Source organism: Amphibalanus amphitrite, unplaced genomic scaffold, assembly GCF_019059575.1.
Source record: "Amphibalanus amphitrite isolate SeventyFive unplaced genomic scaffold, NRLGWU_Aamphi_draft 001779F_arrow, whole genome shotgun sequence".
Taxonomy (NCBI): Eukaryota; Metazoa; Arthropoda; class Thecostraca; order Balanomorpha; family Balanidae; genus Amphibalanus; species Amphibalanus amphitrite.
Window position 1 is genome coordinate 64,358 of NW_024883272.1, and position 26,045 is coordinate 90,402.

The 26,045-nt window shown below is 50.4% G+C and overlaps 3 protein-coding genes across 6 annotated transcripts; 1 reads left to right on the top strand and 2 right to left on the bottom strand.

The window, feature by feature from the left end:
* Positions 1 to 6,283: 6,283 nt before the first annotated feature.
* On the bottom strand, positions 6,284 to 12,168 carry LOC122375121. 2 transcript variants are annotated; one of them, XM_043354324.1, is made up of 9 exons: positions 11,807 to 12,168; positions 11,293 to 11,505; positions 10,587 to 10,796; positions 10,155 to 10,370; positions 9,302 to 9,524; positions 8,536 to 9,053; positions 8,010 to 8,213; positions 7,621 to 7,701; positions 6,284 to 7,373 (listed from the first exon to the last, which is right to left on the bottom strand). In XM_043354324.1, exons 1-9 carry the CDS (start codon positions 11,927 to 11,929, stop codon positions 7,068 to 7,070), a joined length of 2,094 nt encoding a protein of 697 aa, XP_043210259.1. In that variant the 5' UTR covers positions 11,930 to 12,168; the 3' UTR covers positions 6,284 to 7,067. The 2 variants fall into 2 exon arrangements, with proteins under 2 accessions (XP_043210259.1, XP_043210260.1); XM_043354325.1 differs by lacking the exon at positions 11,807 to 12,168 and having other exon boundaries at positions 11,394 to 11,480.
* A 470-nt stretch (positions 12,169 to 12,638) lies between these two features.
* LOC122375126 (tRNA dimethylallyltransferase-like) lies at positions 12,639 to 16,071 on the bottom strand. Of its 3 annotated transcripts, none has more exons than XM_043354335.1 (5): positions 16,016 to 16,071; positions 15,601 to 15,785; positions 15,089 to 15,226; positions 14,144 to 14,607; positions 12,639 to 13,827 (listed from the first exon to the last, which is right to left on the bottom strand). In XM_043354335.1, the coding sequence occupies exons 2-5, from the start codon at positions 15,772 to 15,774 to the stop codon at positions 12,885 to 12,887; spliced, it is 1,719 nt and encodes a 572-aa protein (XP_043210270.1). In that variant the 5' UTR covers positions 15,775 to 15,785; positions 16,016 to 16,071; the 3' UTR covers positions 12,639 to 12,884. The 3 variants fall into 3 exon arrangements, with proteins under 3 accessions (XP_043210270.1, XP_043210268.1, XP_043210269.1); XM_043354333.1 differs by having other exon boundaries at positions 15,601 to 15,919; positions 16,029 to 16,051; XM_043354334.1 differs by having other exon boundaries at positions 16,029 to 16,045.
* Positions 16,072 to 20,947: 4,876 nt separating this feature from the next.
* LOC122375124 (DNA primase large subunit-like) lies at positions 20,948 to 25,978 on the top strand. The gene is made up of 5 exons (XM_043354331.1): positions 20,948 to 21,436; positions 22,155 to 22,456; positions 22,685 to 23,078; positions 23,343 to 23,502; positions 23,875 to 25,978. Exons 1-5 carry the CDS (start codon positions 21,225 to 21,227, stop codon positions 24,529 to 24,531), a joined length of 1,725 nt encoding a protein of 574 aa, XP_043210266.1. The 5' UTR covers positions 20,948 to 21,224; the 3' UTR covers positions 24,532 to 25,978.
* The last annotated feature ends 67 nt before the right edge of the window (positions 25,979 to 26,045 follow it).

Genomic DNA, 26,045 nt, shown 5'->3' on the forward strand with positions numbered 1-26,045 from the left:
TTCCGCCGTAATTGAAGGTACCGTGGCATGATATGCGTGATAAGTCTACTCTAGAGACCTAAATTAATTGAATTAATTAGACACTTTCATTTAGAAATGCGTCGTTTTGCTGAGGCCCAAATTACACGTTGTTAATTGTCCCAGATTATAGTTCACCCTGCATATCAGTAGAACAAAGTAGCCCGCTGTGTTACGACTTACGAATGCAAAACCCCAACATAAGCAAGCCCCAACATCCACGGGTAATGTAACGAATTTAGATAAATGAAAAAAAAACATCTCGACATCTTGCAACGACTCGGACTATTTAACCCTCGCCCGCACATGCCATTCTCCCATCCTAGAACGCACATGGGGGGGGGGGGGGTGGTTGCCACCCCCCCCGCGCCATTTCGTTCCTGTTGGAGATAGAGCTTAGCAGTAAAGACCAAAAAGATTCTTTGGGAAGAGACGAATCCAATGATACCCAGTTTTACCTTCTCAGGTCAGTCATTGACCTTCCAGGTCAGGTCAAACTAAAAAATGTTGCTGTTTTGAGTCACCGTTGGATATCAAGTGTGCTGCTTATCAAATACCGATGACGATGCTGTTTTCTGGTGCCAAGCCAGCTAGAACCTCTTTGTCACACTACCTGACCAGAATTTTGCTGCTGAGGTCATTTCAGGTCAAGTTAGGTCAAGGTCAATTATATGTGTTTGTATGTCTGTGTGTGTCTGTGTGTATACTGATGTGTGCACCGATTGTTTTTGGGTCCATATTACATGAAATCATGATCTGAGAAGCTTTTACCAAAAATGCAGTCAAAAAACTTCAAAAAAAGTAAATTCAGCTTGCCTAAAACGCAATTATCTTAGGTGACCTAGGTTGACCTTGACCCCTGCACATCGTCGAACAACATGTTCCATGATAGGTAGGAGGTAAGACTGGCAAAAAAGGCCGAAATCAGGGTGTCAAAAGCTCATAAGGCCCATGGCAAACGCAAGATGTTGAGAATTGGCCATTTGGGTCATGACATGACCTGAAAAACAAGGTCATATCTCCGAAACCAAAAATCACAGAAACTTGAAATTTTCAGTGGACATCAAGAAAGGATAGAGGAGCAGCTATACGAAAAATCAGCCTTCTAGCTCTAAAATGTTGAGTGCAGAGCAGAAAGACTACCGGGGGGGGGGTGGCAACCACCCCCCCCCCATGTGCGGGCGAGGGTTAAGATGTAACAACACATAATCCACTAGCGGGAAATGCCGATAGTCGAGTCAATTGAGTCGTATTTGCAGCAATCAAGAAGTAGGTGAGCACTCACTATCATTGCTTGCCGCAACATGCATGTTGCGAAGTCATGGCTACGCCGGCGGTGCCCTACCCAGTACCCACCCAACCGGTATCCCCATGGGACCTACCCACCTACCCGATACCCGTTTGGGATTCAATAGCCATTTACCCAAACCGTATCCGTATTCCGTGTCATCGTTGCATCCAGCTTCATTACGAGGTGCATTATGCAAAACCGAAGCGATCGCTAACGAATCGCACGGATAACAAAGCACCGCTCAACTGGGATCCTTTTCCAGGAAGACCTTGAAGTCTGATAGCTCCATGCGATTGCCTACAAGTGGACCTCATTTCTCACTATGTATGAGATCGTTTTCATACGAGGAGCGCCGTGCCTACGGCCATTGCCAGCTAGCTGTGGGGCCAATGCCCCGGCAGCTCGGTGAAGTGGGATAAGGAGATGCGGAACGTCGGACAGGTCCGGTTCCTGCAGGCGGTGGTCGCCCATATAAGTGCCGGTCGACGCTGAACAGTGCAGAGCCATGACGGAATCGCAGCTCGGATCGACCGCCGAGTGCACTTTCTACGTCGCAGACGGCGGCGGCTGCTCGATGAAATGTACCGGGAGTAGTTGGGATTGACTAACGTCGAACGCCCCCGGCTGTGGACTGGTGCAGTGGTGGGCGGGCGCACTGTATGGCTCGATGGCCGGCGGGACAGGGAGAGATCTGTATGGACAGACCGTTGTGAGTGATTGACGGTAGACATTGAGCAGTTGACAGCGCCATCACAGGTTGTTGGGAGCAGCTGAAAGCCTGCTGGAAAATGGGTGACAGGCTGCTGGTGAGGATGACTGTCATGACAGGCTATCGGGAGGTGACAGGCTGACAGACATGACAGACTGTTGGAGCGAGTGACTGTCATGATAGGCTACTGGTGGCAGGTGACTGGTACCCGGTCAGTCATGTTCAGCACTGCATGATGCATCCAGACCAGCAGGTTTCTTCCAAACATATCATCATGGCGTGCATGATTGTGATTTCATCGCCCTAGTATATCACATCAAATGGGGTTGTTAAAAGTACCGTGACCTCCAAAAGCGTATTTACGAGTTATAGTTAACCACATAAAATAGCGCGCAGATAACACCAACGAACCACGATAAAAGCAGCCGTGACATGCATAAAAGAAGTTAATTTTGGAAGATATTGGTCTAGACACAATCGTATAGGCTGAGAACGAATAGCAAACACGAACGGAACTTATAAAAAGCATGCTGAGCGAGCGAGCGAAAGGACCATGATTCTTCTGTCGTCACCTTCAGCAAAAGTGCTCCTGGAGCTAGAGAGGTACGAATCAACCTCACCGTCGCTTTCATCGGATCTAGGTATATAAGATAGCCACCTAATTCAGCATTACTTTTATGCGACCAAGAAAAAAGACGAAAGCAATAATTTAGCCCGTACAGACTACGGACAAGCTATAGCAAACATCCAGACCGGAGCTGTCCCAATCCTGCCACAGCTCAGTGCCCAGAAACGGCAGCCGACGAGTCCCACGCACCACTCTCATTTCGAGCCAGCGACGGCGTGGGCCCGCCCATCGACATTTCACCGCGTAGTCGACACGCGTCTCCTGATATGAAAGCGGCGCCGACACTTTGTAGCGTGACCCGTGAGAAAACATCGCGCAATTGTGCGAAAGTGAGACAACGACGTGCAATGTTCGAATCGAAACTGCACACAGCCACAGAAAGCCATGGCGATGGTGAACGCTGTTTGGAACGGTGGGCGTGCCACGTAAATGAGAAGATGTTATGTTGAATGAAAGCAAATGTGCGACATAAAACACGATAATGACAACAAATGCACAATTCATGCCACCGTCACCCATCCTGAAAATGTGAATACAACTTTAAGGTTATTTCATTTAACTACAAGCCGGACAGCTCCCACATGTAGGTACTGTCTGTCCTTCAGTGACCTTGAGCCGGTATGCACAGCTGCTGGTGAGGATGCCATGCCACCCGTCTTCCCCGACAGCTGCCGGGCTCATGGTCCACCAGCTGCAGTTGCATGAAACTTGCCGTGACAATATTTATGGTGTGAGTCCAACGAAGCCAGCACACTGACAATACCAGGTAAATGAAACTTGATGTAGGGCCGCGTCCGTGGCGTTAATAACAGAAGAAATGTGTGGTATGTGTAAACAAACTGCATTATGAAGGTGCAAGGTGTGCATCTGCACCTTAATTTTTAAGACGATCGACGCTGAACTCCGAGAAATTGACTTCATCTTCTTGAACGGTAGAACGTGAGCCTATCAAATTTTGTCAAAAAATGTGACACCTGTGGACCGGCCGTACTTGGTAGTGTTGGCGGTACAGTCGGTAGAGGAGAAGTGAGTCTGTGTATTCACAGAAACATGGTTTTATGGTGGATGTCGGACGCAAGCGGTCCGGTGACCGGTCGGGCAGCCGGCCAGGGAGCCGGCTGTCCCGTGTCGCTATGCGCCCCAGACACCCAGAAAGATACAAAGAATAGGGTCAGACATTTTGGGGCCTCCATCGGGAGTGGGAGGCATGATTTCCTTCTCCACACACCGAACCCTTCAACAAGAAAAATCACATATCCAGCATAGTATTTGCCACAAACTCAACCGCCCCAAAGACACATTAGGCTGAGGCATGCACGGCACGTGCGGGGGTGCGGAGTCGATCAATTTTCGGTGACTCCGACTCCGACTCCGACTCCGGGCCGAACTGCATACCTAGTTGTATGCTCCGACCGACTCCAACTCCGACTCCGACTCTGCAGCCCTGCCAGGTCTGCGGAGTCGATGGATTTTTCAGTGACTCCGACTCAGGCTCCGATTTCCAAAATCGACTCCAACTCCGACTCCGGTCAGTAGTGTGCACGTGCATAAATAATCTGCAATTGCTAATGCCTATGTACAGCATTTCTTGGAACATCTCTCCGTATATGGGGGATCACTAGAATGCAAGGAATGCGTGACACGACGCCTCCAGACCACCTGAGTGAACTCTGATGACCTACCAGCGTCACCCGCCCTCCTTCCACCCCGCTTCCACGTCATTCGCTCTACCGAATCACTCAGTTTACTGTTAGCCGCCTCTTCAGCCCCAGCTGCCACCTACTCATCACAGCGACCTACGCTCAGTCCACCTAGCTCGGGCGGTCAGCCGGGCCCCGGCTGTGGCGGAGGGCGTCAGAGGCCTGCCGCTGCTAGCCCGTGGGAGGACCGGTTCACTCAGCCGCTCGGCAGGGGCCGTCACCGCCACAGCTCGCCCCAGAGACGCCCCTGGACGGTGGGGGGAGGGCGGCACAGCGGGACGGCGGGCAGGCCCACCAGAGGAGCTGCGGCAGCTTGGCAGCTTATGGTAGAGTCGCGGTACCGATGGACCCGAGCTTCTATATTTAGAGTGGGCAAGACCTTGAGACAAGCCGGGTATTTGTTTTTACCAGTGATTTTCATGAGCAGCTGCACGCTTTTCCATCTCAAGTGGAAAGCTTGCATGGATGCGAGTTTACAAGCTTTTCCAGTCATGGTGTTACACCAAAATCACGCAACGTACTACTCCGGGATATGACTGGTATCGAAACGTCACCTATCGGAAAGGCCGCCGTTTCCATTGTCCGTCTGCCAATAATGCGTCAGCCAGGTGAGTCACTAGGACACCTGTCTTAACAGGGTCGGCGGGACAGGAGCCCCTTATGGAATGCGGCACGCCATTGCAGCGCCGGCCTTCTTGAAAGACGTGAATCATTTGTTTGCGTTTCTCACAAATTGGAAACATGTGAATGAAAGAGGGCGGAACCGTCTTCCGCTGTGCTTCGAAAAGTAACCCGATTCGCACACACTGGTCCCAGGACCAATGGCCGATTCTTCTGTAGGCTATATGTCCTCCACTGCCCGAACAAGAGAAATCGAACACCACCTCCATGTCGTGACTATCGATAATCTCTTTTTCATATTACCTGCCCACTTGTCCGCCCTCACACTGGTTCCAGTCGGCCCAGCCCTGCCCTGCGCCGCGCGCCTGAACATCCGTCAAAGGTGGCTGACAAATATCACAAGGTCGGGCGCGGGGTCGGAATTCGGAAATACTTGATAATAGATATCAACCTGGCGACAAACTCCAATGTGACATAAATCGCCACTTTTGCGGGTAAAAAACGATTACACATGACTCCAGTCACGTCCATTCCTACTGAAATAATCCGAATAATGACTATCACTCGATCAAAGCTGTTCTTAGCCTTGGTATAAGGGGTTGTCCAAAATGAAACAAAGTACCCTATAGTGATTTCATGGGCCTCCTAAAGCACCTCTCGAGTCAGCTGTAAATCCAGTGGGCAGCCCCTCCGAGCAGCCCGTCAGACCGCTCCCAAACAAGGCACCCGACCTCCGCCATTTCCGGAGCCCGTGACGTCACTGGGGCGTGGGTCTGACCCGGCGTGACGTCACACCCACTACGTCACCGCGCAATTAGCGGGTGCCGTTCGCACTACGTACGGCGCTGTTTGGGAAGGAGAGCGTCGGAGCGGGTGACGCGGTGAGGCGCCTTATTTGGAGAGCGGGTCGGGAGCTCCATAGAGGGAGGAGGCCCCAATAGCGACGCGTAAGGTCGGCTGTGCCCGTGTTTGTATACCAAATGGCTAATGCGCGATGAAGAACAACGCAAGAATATGGTGGAGATATGTGCCGAGCTAGCATACAGCCGTGTCGTTCAAGACAGAGCCATCAGCGAGCCATAAGCTGAAGAAGGGAGCCATGGGCGAGCTATGGGCTGTCAGGAACGGACCCACCAGCGAGCTATACAGAGATTAGGATGCTAGGAGGGGAAGTCGAGGAACGGAAGGACGAGGCCGAGGGGACAGGATGTCGAGGCTAAGTGTACCATTGAATCCCAGTGACGGCATATGTGTAGGTAAGGCATTGCGGCGTAACACTTAATGGGTGGAAATGGCGACAGATCGAAAACACAGTATTGTATGAAAACCTAGGTAAGTATTCAACAAATTATTGTTATACACTGCGATAAGACGACTCGGACGCGTCACAAGACGCTTGCACTTAGGCAATGGTACATAGCAACCTTATGAGATAATATCTGTCCAATTGTATAGAGAATAGTTACACACAGAGGTGTCATAAATGAATAGTATTGCAACCAGCTCATTTCAACACCTACATTTTACGATAAAAAAAAACTTTAATACGGGCACTAATCAAGTGCGACATTGTAAAAACGTAATAAATATTGCGTATCACGTGGGCACAAAAACCAAAACAGTTGAGGACATTGACGCCCAGCTATGTATATAGAGTGTCTAACACTAATTTTATCGGCAGTTGGGTACTGATTAGAGGTAGGATAATTCGGACTACCGCAACGTAGACCTGAACGTCACCAACGCGTTTATGGACATTGGACACATTGGACAGTCACGTCACCACGCACAAAGCACGTAATTCACGCCACAAAAGTGCGCTGCACAAGTGCAGAATACTCTGAATATAGTTTGCTGTGCTGAAGCCGTTTTGTGCGCTTCTAGCTAATTTTGTGCGCTTCTATGTTTTATATATCTATCTTCTATCGGAGTATTTCGCCTTTTCAATACGCTTCCGATCTATGAACATTGAACAGCTACGTTCGACGTAAGCAAAGTGTGATTTCAACTGACTAGCTTCGGTCTACTTAACATCCCTGGCTGTTAAAATGACTAACTATGTTCTATTTCCCTACCACAGCTTCTCACTAGCTCCGTCCTTCACGACAGCACACAGCTGGTGGATCTGGTCGGCTCGGGCTCGCCGGTGGCGCCGCCTGTCGCCGCCGTACCGAAACTAGCCCGGCTATAGTCGGGGGGCAGGGGCCAGCGGAAGTCAGAGCCAGCGGCCGTCGGAAAGAAGGCCGCTCCGCCGTGGACGTGGCCTAAGTGGACGTGGCCTGAGTGGGAGTGGCTGGAGTGGGCGTGTCTCAGCGCCGGGTCGAGGAATCGCTGGCGCCGCCGCTGGTCCTGCAGTTGGCGCCGGTGCTCCGGCTCCCACGGATCCGGCTCCGCACGGGTGTACTCCTGGGGGAGCACTGGCTTAGAGTGGCGCTAAGCGAGCGATGAGGCAGGCAAAGAAATCTAGCATACGAGAAAGTGTTTTAAGGAAAGGCGGTCGCGAAAGTTTTTGCAAGAATCTAGCGCAAGCTTCCGTAAAAATGCAGATAGATCGGTCAAATTTTTATAAATCATTGGAAAAGAAAGAACTACGAAGAAATAGTACAGTAATTTGTTGAGCAACGTCCGCCGCCGACCGCCAGCGGCCACTGACCTGATCGCGTCGCATCCTCAGCAGCTCAGCCAGTCGCTCCGAGCCGACCACATCGGTAAAGTCGAGCGGCTCCCGGCCGTGCTGTCGGCGAGGGGTCGGAGACACGTTAGATTATCGGGTACTGCGGTGACAGCATTAACACTAACTGAGGCCACTGAACGAGCAAGTTGCTGGTTACCTCAGGCAAATGTTAAATACCAAATAATATGTGGCGATGACTGAACGACGAAACGTTGTAACTTACGCCATTGATCCCATGACCTCTCAAAAATAAACAAAACAAATGATGGCATGCCTTTGGCTTTTAAATCAGGCACATCATGTGTCGAACTCATATGGCCTCACATTCCAAAACCTATTCCCCTCTTTCTTCCACTCTTCCCACTCACCACATCCAGTGTATGCTCCGACCCTCCGGCCCTGAGCAGCGCGCGCCGCACCGGCTGACAGTCTGTTCCGCACGCGTAGTGCAGCGCTGTGCGCCGGAACCCGTCCCTGACCAGGTCCACAGAGCTGAGGCCGCGACTGAGTCGGGCCACGGCCGCCGGACGGGACGTCAGGGCGGCCAGCACTAGCAGAGGGGTGCCGCTGCCCTGTCGGAAGGAGGGAGAGCAGAGGGGTAGATGTGGCTGGCTTAGCACGGCAAGGAAATCGGTGAAGCAGGCTCGTTGCAAAAATCGATATCGGGTAACAAAGATGTAAGCATGCAACAACGTTAAGACGAGGCTACACTACGCAACCGTAAGTATAATTCCGAGCATTATCATCAAATATGATTTTTATTTTATTAGTATAGCTCTTGTTAAAATTTGTTTGTATCAAGACGTTATTGAAGTTGACTCGACCATTTTAAGTACGCTATGTTTGAGCAGTTTAGCCTCTCCGACTAGGAGCGTGCCTCCATCGCCTTCTTACCGTGGGTCTGGCGTGCCAGAGCCACTCGTTGGGCAGCTGCTCGGCCAGACGGTCAAAATCCTCCTGCGGGCAGTCCTCCTTCAGACAGCGGTACAACGCATCCACCACCCCCTGCGCAGAGCGCCGCTCCTGGAGAAAGGACGACAGGCGGCGCTCCTGCTCATCCATAGACGCTGCAGGTTCTTCAGTGGAAGCCAGTCGTTCATTGACCTCTTCGCCAGCTGTCTGTCGTTCTTGTTGCACGGCCCCAGCCATCTGTGGTCCATCCTGCACGTCCCCAGCTGCCTTGTCACTGTCCGAACGAAGTCCGTCCACTAGACGCCCGTCACCGGCCAGCAGCGGCTCCAACCAGTCACACCCTCGGACCAGCAGAGGCACCAGGTGGTGGCGGGCCGCACCACCGCAGGTCCACGCGCGCACGGTGGCACGGAGCAGCGTGAGTAGAGGTGGACGGTCCACCAGCCGTTCAGCCAGGCACAGGTTGTCCGTGCCGCGTTCACACACCAGCTCCGGGCCAGCTGACGGAGGAGACGACGGAGTGGCAATGTTACATCAATTGCTGGCAAAGGTGTCAAGTGACAATTACGTCAGCGAGCATTTTTACTAAATATTGACGCAAGTTAGGTGTTTACTGTTTAGCCAGCACAATAATCACCTAACTGTCGCCTTCAACTGAAAGTCAACCATCCAGACAATGTCGTTTCTGAAATGAGCATGCAGTCAATCTCCATCCAATTGGCTTCCTAGTCAAAGTGAGTCAACTGACCTGCCTGGAGAAGAGTAGCGATCACCTCAGGCGCCAGGTCAGCCTCCACGGAGTGTGTCAGAACATTGCGGCAGCGGTAGCACACCGACTGCAGCAGCTGGCGCCCCTGGCGGCCGGACGGCGAATCACAGCCGTCCTCGCAAACACCAGGTGGCAGCACACAGCGGATCACCTCGGGTGAGGTAGACGAGTTGAGCAGGGCGAAAATCAGCGGCAGGTCCGCCTGAAAAAGTGCGTAATCAAATTGTTGGCATATCACAACTAGGAGCTTACCAGAATCTGTACAAAAGCACCAGCCATTGGTACAATTGAGCTTCCCGATGTTTGCCTCTGTACTATACCAACGAGTTCATAACAAATTTATCGAAGAAGTTAGATAGAGCCTCACGGCATTTTTTCTTCTTCTTTTTTGTTGCGTTAGGCCCTTTCGGTCCAATGAGACCATTTCAGAGCCAGAAAGACGATAGGAATTAGGGGGAGACATTGGCCTGGGTAGGCACCCTAAGTGAGTCACCGGGGCTGAACCCGTCCCGAAGGACAGGCCGACCAGCCCCAAGGTACTCACTGCACCCGGCAACGGGTGTGCTCCCACGGGAGCAGCGGTGCCGCTCCAAGGGAGCAGCCCACAAGAGATGAAGTTGCCTGTCCAGCCCGGAGTGGGGGTTGCGGCGTGGAGGAGAAGGATTTCAGTATCCTGAGGATCGAAACAACGACGGACGGCTCACGGTATCACAAAATACCAAGCATCAATAGTGAAGCGGGAACACTCAGGACGCCTGGTAAGCTGCTCAAAACGCATAATCCAGAGGCTGCGACCCATCGCACGCCATCATAGGAGACGAAGCACACTCACGCCCTCGGTGTCGCGCATCTGCACGCCCACGGAAGCTCCTCTCTCCACCAACAGTCGACAGTTCGCCGCGCTTCCCGACGCCGCGGCAAAGTACAGCAGCGGAGCGCCGCGCTCCGACTGCTTCCGGAAGTTTGGGTTCACCTTCTTGCCGGCAGGTGACGCTAAATGTTCCGCCAGCCCGTCCTCGTCCCCCGCCAGGACCAGAAACGCGCATTTCTGTGAACGTAAACGGCGAATATTATTAGATCAATTAATCGATTGACATCAGTAAAACATTATTCACAAGACACTGTAAAATCATGCTAGATATCGATAAGGAACTCTTTCAACCATCAGCAATATGATGTGGTCGTGCCCCCTCGGGCCTAGACCCTCCCCACTGCGCTCCCCCCCCCCCCACACCACCCAAATAAAAACATAGCACCAACTGACCATGGTGGGCTCGATGTTGAGTATCAGCGATATAATTGACTCATTTCCCGTATCGAGTGCCAGTTGGCGCAGCGTGCGACCGTTACGGCGGAGGTCGACGCGACACCAGAGGTTCAGCAGACGACGCACGTCTCCCAGCCGCTCCTCGGCCACTGCCGTCCACAGCCCGGGGCGGAAGAGCTCCACCAGATCGGCCAGCTCCAGTGGACACTGAGAGAGGGGGAATTATCAGTGGTCACAGACAGTAAAAAGGTGGGACAGTGTCACCCCATCGGTCACCTCTGGAGGGCACTGAGGGAGGACTTGTGTCGCGGAGGCACGGTAGAAGATCAGAGAGGTGTATTCAAAATGAGTACAGTTCGTCAGCGTCGGTGTCGGCGCAGAGCAGCGGTGGTTACAGGATACCGGCTGGTCCACCGACCGAGGGCTATATTTGGGTCGGCGGCCGGGCCATGACTCGTGGGGGGACGCGCCTCCGAATGACAGCTGAGCTGGAGCCTCGAACGTGTGTTCTCTGTACCACGATATGAGAAGGGAATCGGTCCCACACTTGTCAGGGACAATGTCCACTGCCACTCTCTTTGTATTGACCCAGCCTGCCCAGCCTGTTTTTTCGCTGATTGCATTTTAGGTTAGTAAGGTAGTAAGTTAGTAACGTAGGTAGTAAGGTAATACACCTTCCCCACTCTACCTGCTATCACCACACCTGTTCTGAGAGGGCCTCTGGTGGCTCCACGCCACATTGCAGCAGAGCCTGCACTGTGTGCGGCAGGCACCTGCTGACGGCACTCTGCAGTGCTGCCTCACCATCCCCGCCAGCAACGTCTGCTCCAGCAGACGTCACCAGCAGCAGAACCAGCTTTGAGCCAACCTCGTCCGAGCAGTGCTCAGCGACTGTCTGGAGAAGTCCTGCGCAAACCTGAAGACAGGAAAGACACGTAAGGAGTGAGGAATAGATCAGAGTCAAAAGCATGAGTTATTCTTTCCTGCTTAATGCAATGGAATTTGTATGACAAGTTAATCACCCGACACCCATCAGTTCTACTGGCCTCTCATTATTATGGAAATGCTATCCTTGTGGCTGTGGGCGAAAAACGTTCCGGGTTAACAACATTTATCAAAACAGGCATTACAATATGTTCCATCTCAGCTGCCTAGCAGCATTTAGGCAAATTCATTATGCATATTCAATGCAAACTACCAATCTGAATCGGAGTTACCTTTCCCTTCTTTCCTTCTTCGGCAGCAAGACCAATGTCACGGACCAATAGCTTCGTTGTACACACATTCTGCGCTTTAATTGCTTCTTTGATCTGATGCAAACCATCGCTGTTTCGTGACATTCTGAATCAATTTACATTTTAGGCGATGCTGAACCCCTAAACGGACTCATTTATGTAAATAAAGCTGATTGAGATCTCTTTCCTCAACCGCACGATATCGACTCCTCGAGCCTGTCAGGCTGTGTTCAATAACAGGAACGTGAGGTCAGGTCAGACTTGTTGCCTAGCAACTTGCACAAAAGTACGAAGCGCGAAGCGAGTATCCTAGCAACCAGGGAATAATGTCCATATTTGGTCAATCCGCTTCCTGTTGATACTTTTTGAGAGCACCCTGTTTGCCTAATGCACACTGTAAATGTCTCAAGCAAAACACAGGAAAGCACTAGTAAATAATAAATCACCCAGTATATTCTGGTGGTTTAGAAATTATTCACCAGGATATAGTACAACCGAGCTTTCCACACTTAAGTTACCCCTTTCAAAGGATGCGTTATTCATCTTTTAAAGTCATAAGAGTAAGTATACACAATGGACGATTTTTTCTCACACTTTATCGGGCTTTTCGTTGGCCAGCTTCTATCCGGCTCTACGTACCGCCTATAGCGATTCGTCCTCTTCAGTCTGGAGTTGGACGCTAGGAGGGCAAGTGCTCTTGCCGGCCCTTGCATTGTATATCAGTTGCTCCTTTTATTCGGTTGTCGTCAAAAGTGACCATGAGCATGACGTGCGAAAATTGCAATCAATATAGAGATTAAAAACATTCACACGCTACGACGAGAAGACATTGTATTCACCTAAAACTTAGCACACTTTTAGCAACAAAGCCACTTTTTATCACTCTTATATGCTTCCTGCATGAAAGACAATCGCAAGTAAAACGCTCAATAACATTATCACCAACTAGGTGACAACATTATGCAACTTTGTCACCTAAATTCGTTTCTTATTCCAAAAGGAGCACACTAAAATTTACAAACCAACCCGAATAACGTCAACAAGCTCGACGCCACGCTACTTATGCCGCTCCCTGCACGCTGCCTTTCGCCTCCCCTTCCTCCGTGGGGAGTTCCGCTGTTATCGCTTTACCCTCCCCAGCCGTCTGTTCCGCTACAACCGTCGCCTGTTTCGGCGTCTGACACTCCTCGCCCTTCCCCACCTCCGCCACCCCCTCCCCCTCCATACCACCGCCTAGCGCGGCGCGTTTGGCGTCTCCGCCACCCTCAGCTGCCTGGCTGCGTTTGAGGCTGTGCAGAGCGCGATGGTGACGCCGCGAGCGCAGGTGTTCGTCCCTCTGCTGCGCCCCGGAGGTGTACACGTCACACACCGCGCAGTGGTACGTGGTTCTATCACCCGTGTTGGTCGGCACGACCGGCTCCGGCGCCAGATTCGGAGTCTTCCCCTGCAACCAGTCACGGACCACGGCAGCGGCCGGCGCGCGGACCTCCTCCTCCCACTGACGTGGATCGGTGGCGTCCAGTCTGTATACCGGCGGCACCTGACGACCGACGGCGCTCAGGAACCGGCGGCGAACCCAGCGCGTCTGTTTGCGCGCGTACCTGCGAGTCACCAGCTTCAGCCGTTCCACGCCCTCCGCGAGTAGTGCCTTCGCTTCGTCGGCGGTGGTTCCCTTGGGCCTCGTCAGGTAGCCGTGAAACTCCTTGAAGCCGATCGACTGGAATATGCCGTGAGTGTAGTCAGCGTCCACGCCGTCGGCCAGCCGGGCAGCGTTATACCGCCGGTGGAAGTCCGCCAGCTCATCCAGCAGACCACGCTCCATCATGGTATCGACTCGCGCGTCCAGACGCCGGTCGAGGGTCTCCTGGTCGGCGGTCACCCAGAGCAGGCAGGCGCGCTGGAACCGGAGCGGGCCGCCGTGCGCGCCGCCGCCCGCCTCAGCCCGCTGCTGGCGCAGGTGGTCGCTCATCGGCCGACCGGAGCGCAGGGTCACCTCCAGCGACCTGGCGGAGTCAGAGGTCAGTGTCAGCAAACGGCCACCTCTCATCAGCTTTGATCAACGAAACGATGTACCAGAAAATCGTCGTCATTAGGTAGTCAAACAAATACACCTCCGTCGAACAACAATTAAAAGCAGATAGCTAAAATGTCAGCAAACAAACAACTAAGCTACTGTCCAAATCAGCCAATACAGCCGATACGACACACGTTGTCAATCTCCACTCGACTTTTCTCTCTTTCTTTTTCATTTGAAACCTAGACAAGAGAGCGAAAAAGGAGACTTGCGAGAGAAAAATAGGGAGGGAAAAAGAGAGTCACCTGAGTATCTTGCGCCGCTCGTTGGGGTGCAATATCTGCGCCTGGACAGGGTCCCGCTCTCGGAGCTGAGCGTACAGCTCCTCTGTGGACAGACGCTCCAGGTGACGGCGGTCACAGTCGCCACGTCCGCTCCGTGCCCCGCCATCCGCCGCCACGTCCTCAGCGCCCTCTTTACTGGCCACAGTGCCTCCCGTCACGCTTTCTGGACCGTCAGCCGTGCGCTCCGGTCGGCCAGCCGTGTTTTCCGAGCGGTCAGCTGTGCTCTTTGTTCCATCCACCGTGCGCCCCAGGCCGTTTTCACTACCCTCCGACCGATCCTGATCAGCCGTGCCGCCATCCTCGTCCCTGTTGGAGCCCTCGGAGGCGCGGTCGGCCACCAGTATCTTCCACAGCACCGCCTCGATGTAGTAGTTGGTACCGCCGACGATGACAGGCAGCTTTTGACGGCCGCGAAGGTCCTCGATCTGACATACTCGTCACGTTAAGGAGCTTAACCGCTGGCTGGTGTGGGAGATGAAATGATGAGAAAAATCAAGCTCATAAATAAAAAATTACCTGATAGTTGCCCAACTTTGATGCCTACCATCCATCACACAGCTATTTAGAGGATCCAGTGGGCTGATTTACACAAATCATACCTTTATCTATTGTAGTGTGAAAAGAAAACGGCCTGGAAAAGTTTTGAATACCTACACATAGTTATTTCATGTGGCACCTTGCAAAATGACAGATTATTAGTGAGAGATTAGCTAAACTCAAAGGGGAAGTGTTTAAGCTTATCATTAAGTTGACACAGGTCAAAATCTGAACCAGTATTCTTATTTAACATTGCTCAAAAACACCTAATTAACTTATGATTCTTTTTTACATAAAACTACACATTTCCAGTTGCAAAGTAGTAGCAGGTAACAGGCAATAAAATGCAGGTCATGCTTAAAAGGATACAATTGACAAAGCTGTATCCCTGAACTTGACAACAGAGTAGTTTGTTGTTGGCTCAACAATATCAATCATATGGTGAGGAACTTGCTCTTGTTCTTCTGGTGTAACCTTGTTGGAAATAATGTCTAAACCCTTATACACCTGGAATGGGAAAAGTTACAGATCTGTCACAGCAGGAATGAAACTATGCTTAACAGGGTCCAACCTGTCCCACTGAAACAGCCTGACATCATATAATGCACCAAAACAGCAACGGCTAACACATTGAGACAGGACCTTGGCAAATACACGCATGTGCCTATGGAGCTAGTGCAATAGACTGGCAGGCTGGGTCAATACAAAGAGAGTGGCAGCCCCAGGCTCCAAGAAAAGCAAAACATTTGCCTTGTGAACAGTCCAATGGCCAATGGGTTGTGACAAGCACACACAATGTGCAGAGTGAAAAAGAACTGCACGTACACCCAGTATCTTATTGTTAAGAAACTAAGTTATAATTAATTGGTGTTATTTCTTACCTGCATGGAATCAGCACTGATAATTTCACCATCAAATTCTTCAGCGATTTCAATAGCTAGTTTGGACTTCCCTGCTCCGGTGGCTCCAAGGACCACCACGATTGGTGCATCACAAAAGTTCATTATGGACTTCCTTGAATATCTTAGTGAATTTTTTATTAGGATACTTAACATTTATATTAATTCTGAAAAAAGCAATAGCAGGCAGCAGGCATTCATAACATCAAAGTCCATGCTTTTCTCTATATCTCGCACAAATTCAGAGAATATTTTGCAACTGCCGCGTTATAAATGTGTCCAAAACAGTCTTCTTGGAAAGCTTCAAATAAAAATGATTGAAAGTTTGTTTTCTTATTGAAGTGTAGAATCAAACACAAAATACGTAATGAAATTTTTTCAATTGAATTTACGTTACTTTTACAAAATACCCTAAAGTTTCGTTTCACCCAAGGGGAAACTATTAACGATTGCGTATATGACGCGATTGTTTCAAAATAGTTTTCGACAGATACGTCTGTCAAACTAGCAGCGAGCAGCGAGCAGCGAGTCCAGCAGCGAGAAACGGGCCATCCCGATTTAGCTGAAATTTGGCTCACAGAGCCTTCTCAGAACGCTGATTCCGAAAATCATGGTCTCTAGGGTGGAAATATTGACCGTTCTCGAGATAGAACCCTCTAAAGTTCTAACCATCCATGACCGGGCCATCCCGATTTGGCTGAAAATTGGCTCACAGAGCCTTCTCAGCACGCTGATTCCGAAAATCATGGTCTCTGGGGTGGAAATATTGACCGTTCTCGAGATAGAACCCTCTAAAGTTCTTACCACCCATGACCGGGCCATCCCGATTTGGCTGAAAATTGGCTCACAGAGCCTTCTCAGCACGCTGATTCCGAAAATCATGGTCTCTAGGGTGGAAATATTGACCGTTCTCGAGATAGAACCCTCTAAAGTTCTTACCATCCATGACCGGGCCATCCCGATTTGGCTGAAAATTGGATCACAGAGCCTTCTCAGCACCCTGATTCCGAAAATCATGGTCTCTAGGGTGGAAATATTGACCGTTCTCGAGATAGAACCCTCTAAAGTTCTTAACACCCATGACCGGGCCATCCCGATTTGGCTGAAAATTGGCTCACAGAGCCTTCTCAGCACGCTGATTCCGAAAATCATGGTCTCTAGGGTGGAAATGTTGACCGTTCTCGAGATAGAACCCTCTAAAGTTCTTACCATCCATGACCGGGCCATCCCGATTTGGCTGAAAATTGGCTCACAGAGCCTTCTCAGCACGCTGATTCCGAAAATCATGGTCTCTAGGGTGGAAATATTGACCGTTCTCGAGATAGAACCCTCTAAAGTTCTTACCACCCATGACCGGGCCATCCCGATTTGGCTGAAAATTGGCTCACAGAGCCTTCTCAGCACGCTGATTCCGAAAATCATGGTCTCTAGGGTGGAAATATTGACCGTTCTCGAGATAGAACCCTCTAAAGTTCTTACCATCCATGACCGGGCCATCCCGATTTGGCTGAAAATTGGCTCACAGAGCCTTCTCAGCACGCTGATTCCGAAAATCATGGTCTCTAGGGTGGAAATATTGACCGTTCTCGAGATAGAACTCTCTAAAGTTCTTACCACCCATGACCGGGCCATCCCGATTTGGCTGAAAATTGGCGCACAGAGCCTTCTCAGCACGGTGATTCAGAAAATCATGGTCTCAAGGGTAGAAATCTTGACCGTTCTCGAGATAGAACCCTCTAAAGTTCTTACCACCCATGACCTGGCCATCCCGATTTGGCTGAAATTCGGCTCACGGAGCCTTCTCAGTACGCTGATTCCGAAAATCATGGTCTCTAGGGTGGAAATATTGACCGTTCTCGAGATAGAACCCTCTAAAGTTCTAACCATCCATGACCGGGCCATCCCGATTTGGCTGAAAATTGGCTCACAGAGCCTTCTCAGCACGCTGATTCCGAAAATCATGGTCTCTAGGGTGGAAATATTGACCGTTCTCGAGATAGAACCCTCTAAAGTTCTTACCACCCATGACCGGGCCATCCCGATTTGGCTGAAAATTGGCTCACAGAGCCTTCTCAGCACGGTGATTCAGAAAATCATGGTCTCAAGGGTGGAAATCTTGACCGTTCTCGAGATAGAACCCTCTAAAGTTCTTACCACCCATGACCGGGCCATCCCGATTTGGCTGAAATTTGGCTCACGGAGCCTTCTCAGCACGCTGATTCCGAAAATCATGGTCTCTAGGGTGGAAATATTGACCGTTCTCGAGATAGAACCCTCTAAAGTTCTAACCATCCATGACCGGGCCATCCCGATTTGGCTGAAAATTGGATCACAGAGCCTTCTCAGCACGCTGATTCCGAAAATCATGGTCTCTAGGGTGGAAATATTGACCGTTCTCGAGATAGAACCCTCTAAAGTTCTTACCACCCATGAACAGGCCATCCCGATTTGGCTGAAAATTGGCTCACAGAGCCTTCTCAGCACGCTGATTCCGAAAATCATGGTCTCTAGGGTGGAAATATTGACCGTTCTCGAGATAGAACCCTCTAAAGTTCTAACCATCCATGACCGGGCCATCCCGATTTGGCTGAAAATTGGCTCACAGAGCCTTCTCAGCACGCTGATTCCGTAAATCATGGTCTCTAGGGTGGAAATATTGACCGTTCTCGAGATAGAACCCTCTAAAGTTCTTACCACCCATGACCGGGCCATCCCGATTTGGCTGAAAATTGGCTCAGCCTCACAGAGCCTTCTCAGCACGCTGATTCCGAAAATCATGGTCTCTAGGGTGGAAATATTGACCGTTCTCGAGATAGAACCCTCTAAAGTTCTTACGATCCATGACCGGGCCATCCCGATTTGGCTGAAAATTGGCTCACAAAGCCTTCTCAGCACGCTGATTCCGAAAATCATGGTCTCTAGGGTGGAAATATTGACCGTTCTCGAGATAGAACCCTCTAAAGTTCTTACCACCCATGACCGGGCCATCCCGATTTGGCTGAAAATTGGCTCACAGAGCCTTCTCAGCACGGTGATTCAGAAAATCATGGTCTCAAGGGTGAAAATCTTGACCGTTCTCGAGATAGAACCCTCTAAAGTTCTTACCACCCATGACCGGGCCATCCCGATTTGGCTGAAATTTGGCTCACGGAACCTTCTCAGCACGCTGATTCCGAAAATCATGGTCTCTAAGGTGGAAATCTTGACCGTTCTCGAGATAGAACCCTCTAAAGTTCTTACCACCCAAGACCGGGCCATCCCGATTTGGCTTAAAATTGGCTCACAGAGCCTTCTCAGCACGCTGATTCCGAAAATCATGGTCTCTAGGGTGGAAATATTGACCGTTCTCGAGATAGAACCCTCGCAGCGAGTCCAGCAGCGAGAAACGGGCCATCCCGATTTAGCTGAAATTTGGCTCACAGAGCCTTCTCAGCACGCTGATTCCGAAAATCATGGTCTCTAGGGTAGAAATCTTGACCGTTCTCGAGATAGAACCCTCTAAAGTTCTTACCACCCATGACCGGGCCATCCCGATTTGGCTGAAAATTGGCTCACAGAGCCTTCTCAGCACGGTGATTCCGAAAATCATGGTCTCAAGGGTGGAAATCGCGATGGCCCGGTCATGGATGGTAAGAACTTTAGAGGGTTCTATCTCGAGAACGGTCAATATTTCCACCCTAGAGACCATGATTTTCGGAATCAGCGTGCTGAGAAGGCTCTGTGAGCCAATTTTCAGCCAAATCGGGATGGCCCGGTCATGGGTGGTAAGAACTTTAGTGGGTTCTATCTCGAGAACGGTCAATATTTCCACCCTAGAAACCATGATTTTCGGAATCAACGTGCTGAGAAGGCTCTGTGAGCCAATTTTAAGCAAAATCGGGATGGCCCAGTCATGGGTCGTAAGAACTTAAGAGGGTTCTATCTCGAGAACGGTCAAGATTTCCACCCTAGAGACCATGATTTTCGGAATCAGCGTGCTGAGAAGGCTCTGTGAGCCAATTTTAAGCAAAATCGGGATGGCCCGGTCATGGATGGTAAGAAATTTAGAGGGTTCTATCTCGAGAACGGTCAAGATTTCCACCCTTGAGACCATGATTTTTGGAGTCACCGTGCTGAGAAGGCTCTGTGAGCCAATTTTCAGCCAAATCGGGATGGCCCGGTCATGGGTGGTAAGAACTTTAGAGGGTTCTATCTCGAGAACGGTCAATATTTCCACCCTAGAAACCATGATTTTCGGAGTCAGCGTGCTGAGAAGGCTCTGTGAGCCAATTTTAAGCAAAATCGGGATGGCCCGGTCATGGGTGGTAAGAACTTTAGAGGGTTCTATCTCGAGAACGGTCAAGATTTCCACCCTAGAGACCATGATTTTCGGAATCAGCGTGCTGAGAAGGCTCTGTGAGCCAAATTTCAGCAAAATCGGGATGGCCCGTTTCTCGCTGCTGGACTCGCTATGAGGGTTCTATCTCGAGAACGGTCAATATTTCCACCCTAGAGACCATGATTTTCGGAATAAGCGTGCTGAGAAGGCTCTGTGAGCCAATTTTCAGCCAAATCGGGATGGCCCGGTCATGGGTGGTAAGAACTTTAGAGGGTTCTATCTCCAGAACGGTCAATATTTCCACCCTAGAGTCCATGATTTTCGGAATCAGCGTGCTGAGAAGGCTCTGTGAGCCAATTTTCAGCCAAATCAGGATGGCCCGGTCATGGGTGGTAAGAACTTTAGAGGGTTCTATCTCGAGAACGGTCAATATTTCCACCCTAGACACCATGATTTTCGGAATCAGCGTGCTGAGAAGGCTCTGTGAGCCAATTTTCAGCCAAATCGGGATGGCCCGGTCATGGATGGTAAGAACTTTAGAGGGTTCTATCTCGAGAACGGTCAATATTTCCACCCTAGAGACCATGATTTTCGGAATCAGCGTGCTGAGAAGGCTCTGTGAGCCAATTTTCAGCCAAATCGGGATGGCCCGGTCATGGATGGTTAGAACTTTAGAGGGTTCTATCTCGAGAACGGTCAATATTTCCACCCTAGAGACCATGATTTTCGGAATCAGCGTGCTGAGAAGGCTCTGTGAGCCAATTTTCAGCCAAATCGGGTTGGCCCGGTCATAGATGGTAAGAACTTTAGAGGGTTCTATCTCGAGAACGGTCAATATTTCCACCCTAGAGACCATGATTTTCGGAATCAGCGTGCTGAGAAGGCTCTGTGAGCCAATTTTCAGCCAAATTGGGGTGGCCCGGTCATGGATGGTTAGAACTTTAGAGGGTTCTATCTCGAGAACGGTCAATATTTCCACCCTAGAGACCATGATTTTCGGAATCAGCGTGCTGAGAAGGCTCTGTGAGCCAAATTTCAGCTAAATCGGGATGGCCCGTTTCTCGCTGCTGGACTCGCTGCTCGCTGCTCGCTGCTAGTTTGACAGACGTTCGACAGATAATATACCGACCGATATATACCGTTGGCGGCGGGTGGCGCTAATAATCATTTTATTTTATGTGAGAGCAAGATTTTACAGCATCAAGTTTTCTTGTGATTTAGCGAATACCGCCCTGTGCTTATTGTTTTCTCCTGTCATGATCTTGTGTCAAATGTGGCAGGTGGTAGGATGGTTATTTATCTCACTCCTCCCACTGGCTCTGTTAGCTTAACTACAATTGAGAGACTATGCGTGGTTAGATTTGAATATCTAAAATACCTGATGAATGTAAATAGTTTAGAAGAGTTCCTAGAAGCCACATCAATAAATTTCTTTGTTCAAAACTCAGACTGTTTGATGGAGCACAACCCGAGTGACAAACTGAGCTTCTTCACGCTCAGGTAGGTTTGCAGATCATGGGCTTTTTTCCTAAATGTTCCATTATCTCAATATTAAGACAGAACAATAATTTTAAGATTTTATGCTTGAGTGAATAATGTTGACAAATTGTTTGGTATTTTCATGTCAATGTAGACATTTTCTTCAAATTACTGATTACTGATGGAATTTCATTATTCTAGTCTTGAACTGCAGGTAGGTACCAAATTTAAAAATACGCCTACTTGCCTCCTAAAAGAAAATAATTGATGTGATCTGCATATATTACCCAGTCTATTGCATCTTGCTATTTGCTTTTATAAACATTCTCAATCCCCCCCCCTCTCTCTCTCTCTCTCTCTCTCTCTCTCTCTCTCTCTCTCTCTCTCTCTCTCTCTCTCTCTCTCTCTCTCTCTCTCTCTGTCTCTCTGTCTCTCTGTCTCTCTGTCTCTCTGTCTCTCTGTCTCTCTGTCTCTCTGTCTCTCTGTCTCTCTGTCTCTCTGTCTCTCTGTCTCTCTGTCTCTCTGTCTCTCTGTCTCTCTGTCTCTCTGTCTCTCTCTCTCTCTCTCTCTCTCTCTCTCTCTCTCTCTCTCTCTCTCTCTCTCTCTCTCTCTCTCTCTCTCTCTCTCTCTCGCTCTCTCGCTCTCTCGCTCTCTCGCTCTCTCGCTCTCTCCACCATCCCCCTCCCCTCCCCCACTTCCACTCCTGCTCCCGCTCTCTCACTCGCCAGTATTCCACCAGGCTGCTGAGTCTACAATCGCCCCCACTGTGCACCATGGTGGAGGCTGCTGAGCGCCGACTGCTGCACTACCGGCTCCGGCTGATGTCGTTAGCCGAGCTCCGCTACACCCTGTGCCGGACCGCGGCTCGCGCTGACCGGCTGCGCGGCCCGCTGCCTCCCGGTGACACTCGCCGTCTGCTGGATTCCCTGGTGTCGGTGACGGCTGCAGCGGACAGACATCTGGCTGAGCACGGAGTGGAGACGGAGGGGACGGCACCCAGTCGGTCCCAACTGGAGACCTGCGAGGAGCCTGTCGTTAGAGGTAATTGAATGGGGAGTGGGGGGAGGGGCTTATGCCTAACAGTATGTTTCTGGGGATTGCAATGGTACGATGCAGTATCTCCTAATTCTTTGGTCAGTAAGTCTTAAAACTAATATTGGAATACATTGCTTTTATCTAATGCAGCATTTGGAAATAAATTACCGATTGAGTCGTTCACAGCGTTTCCAAACCGTTGTCCTGCCCTGACAGTGCGCGCCGTCTCCGCAGTGCCGTTCGCTCTGGTGGCGCCTCTGGTCGCCTCCCGCTCGGTGACGCTGTCGGACGGGTACGCGCTGCTGCTGTGTCGCCACACGCCGGCGGTGCTCTCCTGTCTCCAGGAGGCGGCGCTGCGCGTGGGCCAGCGGCAGGTGCGTCCGGTGGTCGACCAGCGACTGCTGCCGCTGCTGAGCCGGCTCACCTCCCGTCTGGGGGTGGTGGAGGGGTCGGGACCGGCCGCGCCGCTGTCGCTGGCCGCTCTGGAGGCCGCCGCGCCGCTGTTGCCGCCCTGTATGCTGGCGCTGCGTGCGGAGCTCCGTCGCCGCCATCGGCTGCCGCATCAGGACCGGGTGGCGCTCAGTGCCTTCCTGAAGGACGTTGGGCTGTCGCTGGAGGACAATGTCAGGTGAGCAGCCCTGCTGGGTCAGGCTGCTGGCTAGACGAGCGAGTTTATCTCGTCATTTCACTGGTCATTGTCTGAAAATATTTAAGGAATTGCTGGTGTCGAACTCCGTTCGATAAGATTTATAAAGAATGCAAACTACGTCGCTATCTATATGTATTATAAAGAAACGTTTCCAAGCCACCTGTTTGAAAACTGTCATATGTGTTCAGGCTCTGATACGACATTTGGCCCAATCCGGTACATTTGACCGCTCTGCTTCCTCAGGTTCTGGGAGCGTGAGTACTGCCAGCCGGCCGGACACGGTGCGACCTGCTCACACAGCTGGTCCCGCTGCCAGAAGCGGTACCTGTACAGTCTCCGACATATGTACGGTCTGGAAGGGCGTCGTGTCGCGTTCGAGAGCCACTCCTGTCGCAGACTACAGGTGGGTAGGGCACGCGGTGGGATCACTGCGGCAATTAGCTGGTGCCTCAGTTTTACAATATATCGTGGGATGAATAATGTGTATCGATACTTAGCACAGAGTTAGAGCGTAACCTCTTCTTCAACATAGGACCGCTAGTATGATATGCATTTTAATTTTGTACTCGTTTACGGGCATAATTTGCCAATGCAACTGTGAATAACGATGCACAGTACAAGATGGGCCATCACTCTGGTGTTCTGGTCTGGATCTGATGATACCATGCTGTGACTGATCGGCTACTGGTCCATGTAGTCGGTACAGCCACGGAGTCCGTCCGCCATCTACTGAGGTTTCATCCGCTCGCTCTCTTACACTCCTTCCTACCCCCAGGAGCGCTGCGGACAGAGCGTCTCCAGCTGCGGCGGCTGTCCGTTCGTCGGATTCGACGCGGCGTCGCTGACGTCTCTGTTGACCTCAGAGGCTGGCCTGGAGCCTGCTGAGGTAGCGGCGCTGACGACAGAGACCGGTGAGGAGCCGACTGTGCGCTGTCGAAGGTATCGGTCACTGCTGATGCGTCGAATGTGTGGGCGGGGTGGCGCTCAGGGCGAGCGAATGCCTCGGGATGATAGTGTGAGACGAGATGAAGCAAGTGCCTTCCCTCAGACAGACAATGTGAGACAAGATGAGGCAAGTGAGCTTCCTCAGGTAGACGGTGTGAGACCATATGAGGCAAGTGGGCTGCCTCTGGTAGACAGTGTGAAACGCGCTGAAGCCAGCGGTGCGGAGGTCGGTAACTTGATCGCGAACAGTGACCGGGGCGACATCTGCGCAAAGACCGGGCTGCGGGAACGGATCGTAGATGGAGCGGGCTGTGATTCGGTATCCGGCAGCTCGCGACCGCCGGGTACTGCTACACTGGGGAACGAGGAGCCGACGCCTTTCAGAAAACCCAGCGAGTTTTTCCGTAGTCTGCTGAACCTCCGTGCAGATCAGGGCATCGGTGCTTCTATCGCAAATCCCAAAGTTGAAAATAGTTATAAAAAATGACACCTTAGTGGGCTGAAGCGGCTAACCAAATGTTCAATTCCAGGCACCAATGAATACTCAAGAGTGTGGTACCGAACTGTGATAGCGATATCAGGGCATGGGCTGATGCATAGATAACATGAATCTTTCATGTTACCTATTCTATGGCTGATGGTTTCGACATAAATGTGTGAATGTGTTTTCGTTTGACTGGCATTAAATGCATCAATCTTCCCACACACCTGTGACTATTATTCCATGCTAGATGACGGGGGATAGTAGATATCACTTGCCTCGCATCAGTGTATATGTTACAGCCCGAGTTTGAGAAATCAGTGAGTGTGCAAACTCCCTAGGAAGTTTGCAAACTCCCTGACCCATCAGTGAGTCCGGTCAGGGAGTTTGAGAAATTCCAGAGCGATTGGGACAAATAAAAACAAGTACATATGTAGCATATGGGTAGCATACGTGCCGTCCGTGATGTTAGAACAAAGGCGGCTAGTTGTAGGGCCTATTGAACCGTCGCCCGCTGACAAAAAGCTTACAGACCATATGCACACCATAAATACCTACTTTGATTTTAAACTGTTCAGTGATCCAGCCCAAACATGTGCCGCCGCTTCATTCATCCATGCATTTATTTAGTTCACGTCCCAATTAAAATCCGTTCTACACAAGTGCTCCACACTTGTGCCTATACTTTAGCATAAATGACCAACTGAGCTGTTTCTACTTTGATATATTGAGCAGTGACTTTGAATAGCTACACTTGTGTGGAACGGATATAATTGGGCCGTGAGCTAAATAAATGTATGGCTAAATGAAGCGGCGGTACATGCATGGGCCGAGTCACTAAACAGTTTAAAATCAAAAGTATGGTGTGTATATGATCTGTGGGCTATTTGTCAGCGTGCGTAGGTTATATAGGCCCTACAACTTATAGCCGCCTTTGTTTTATTTCTCAAACTCCCTGAACGGTTAGTGAGTTTGCGAACTCCCTAGTGAGTTTGCGAACTCCCTAGTGAGTTTGCAAACTCACTGACGGGTCAGGGAATTTTCAAACCACCTAGGGAGTTTGCAAAGTCACGGATTTCTCAAACTCCCTGTAATACATATAAAGGGGAGTGACGGGTGTACACATGCATCATTCATATCCAAATATGTGGCTGTTAAATACCCCATCTTTTTTCCCATTTCTGGTAATTATGAATATAGGATTAATGTGAATGTCGATGGATTACATAAGTGAGTGCCGTCACGATCAAGGAGATCTCATGTAACCGTGCGGCGTGCATACTTTCTCAAGCCAAACCAGTGGGCAGTGACATTCATTTGTTGGCTTTGAAAGCTGTATTCGTCAATCGTCTTACCTTGTACGTATTTTTGACTTGCAACGTCTGTCTATCTACTTTTGGCCGTTCTTTTTATCTTTTATCGAAATATCGCATGAATAAAAATCATAAGCGTCTCTTGCGGATTTTTTCAAAAAGGTTGATTGATTGATTGATTGATTTTGCATTAATTCTTGTGTTCCC

Excerpts from the sequence above, each read along its gene's own strand:
- LOC122375121 (XM_043354324.1), bottom strand. The coding sequence starts at position 11,929 with ATGTCACGAAACAGCGATGGTTTGCATCAGATCAAAGAAGCAATTAAA. Across the intron at positions 10,797-11,292 it reads CAGAGGCCCTCTCAGAACAG|TGTCCACTGGAGCTGGCCGA; the intron begins GTGTGGTGATAG and ends CCCCTCTCTCAG. Across the intron at positions 9,525-10,154 it reads AGATGCGCGACACCGAGGGC|GCGGACCTGCCGCTGATTTT; the intron begins GTGAGTGTGCTT and ends GCACTTTTTCAG.
- LOC122375126 (XM_043354335.1), bottom strand. The coding sequence starts at position 15,774 with ATGTTAAGTATCCTAATAAAAAATTCACTAAGATATTCAAGGAAGTCC. Across the intron at positions 15,227-15,600 it reads TCAGTGCTGATTCCATGCAG|GTGTATAAGGGTTTAGACAT; the intron begins GTAAGAAATAAC and ends TTCCCATTCCAG. Across the intron at positions 13,828-14,143 it reads GAGCGGCGCAAGATACTCAG|GTCGCTGGAGGTGACCCTGC; the intron begins GTGACTCTCTTT and ends TGACTCCGCCAG.
- LOC122375124 (XM_043354331.1), top strand. The coding sequence starts at position 21,225 with ATGGTTATTTATCTCACTCCTCCCACTGGCTCTGTTAGCTTAACTACA. Across the intron at positions 21,437-22,154 it reads CTGAGCTTCTTCACGCTCAG|GCTGCTGAGTCTACAATCGC; the intron begins GTAGGTTTGCAG and ends GTATTCCACCAG. Across the intron at positions 22,457-22,684 it reads CGAGGAGCCTGTCGTTAGAG|TGCCGTTCGCTCTGGTGGCG; the intron begins GTAATTGAATGG and ends CCGTCTCCGCAG.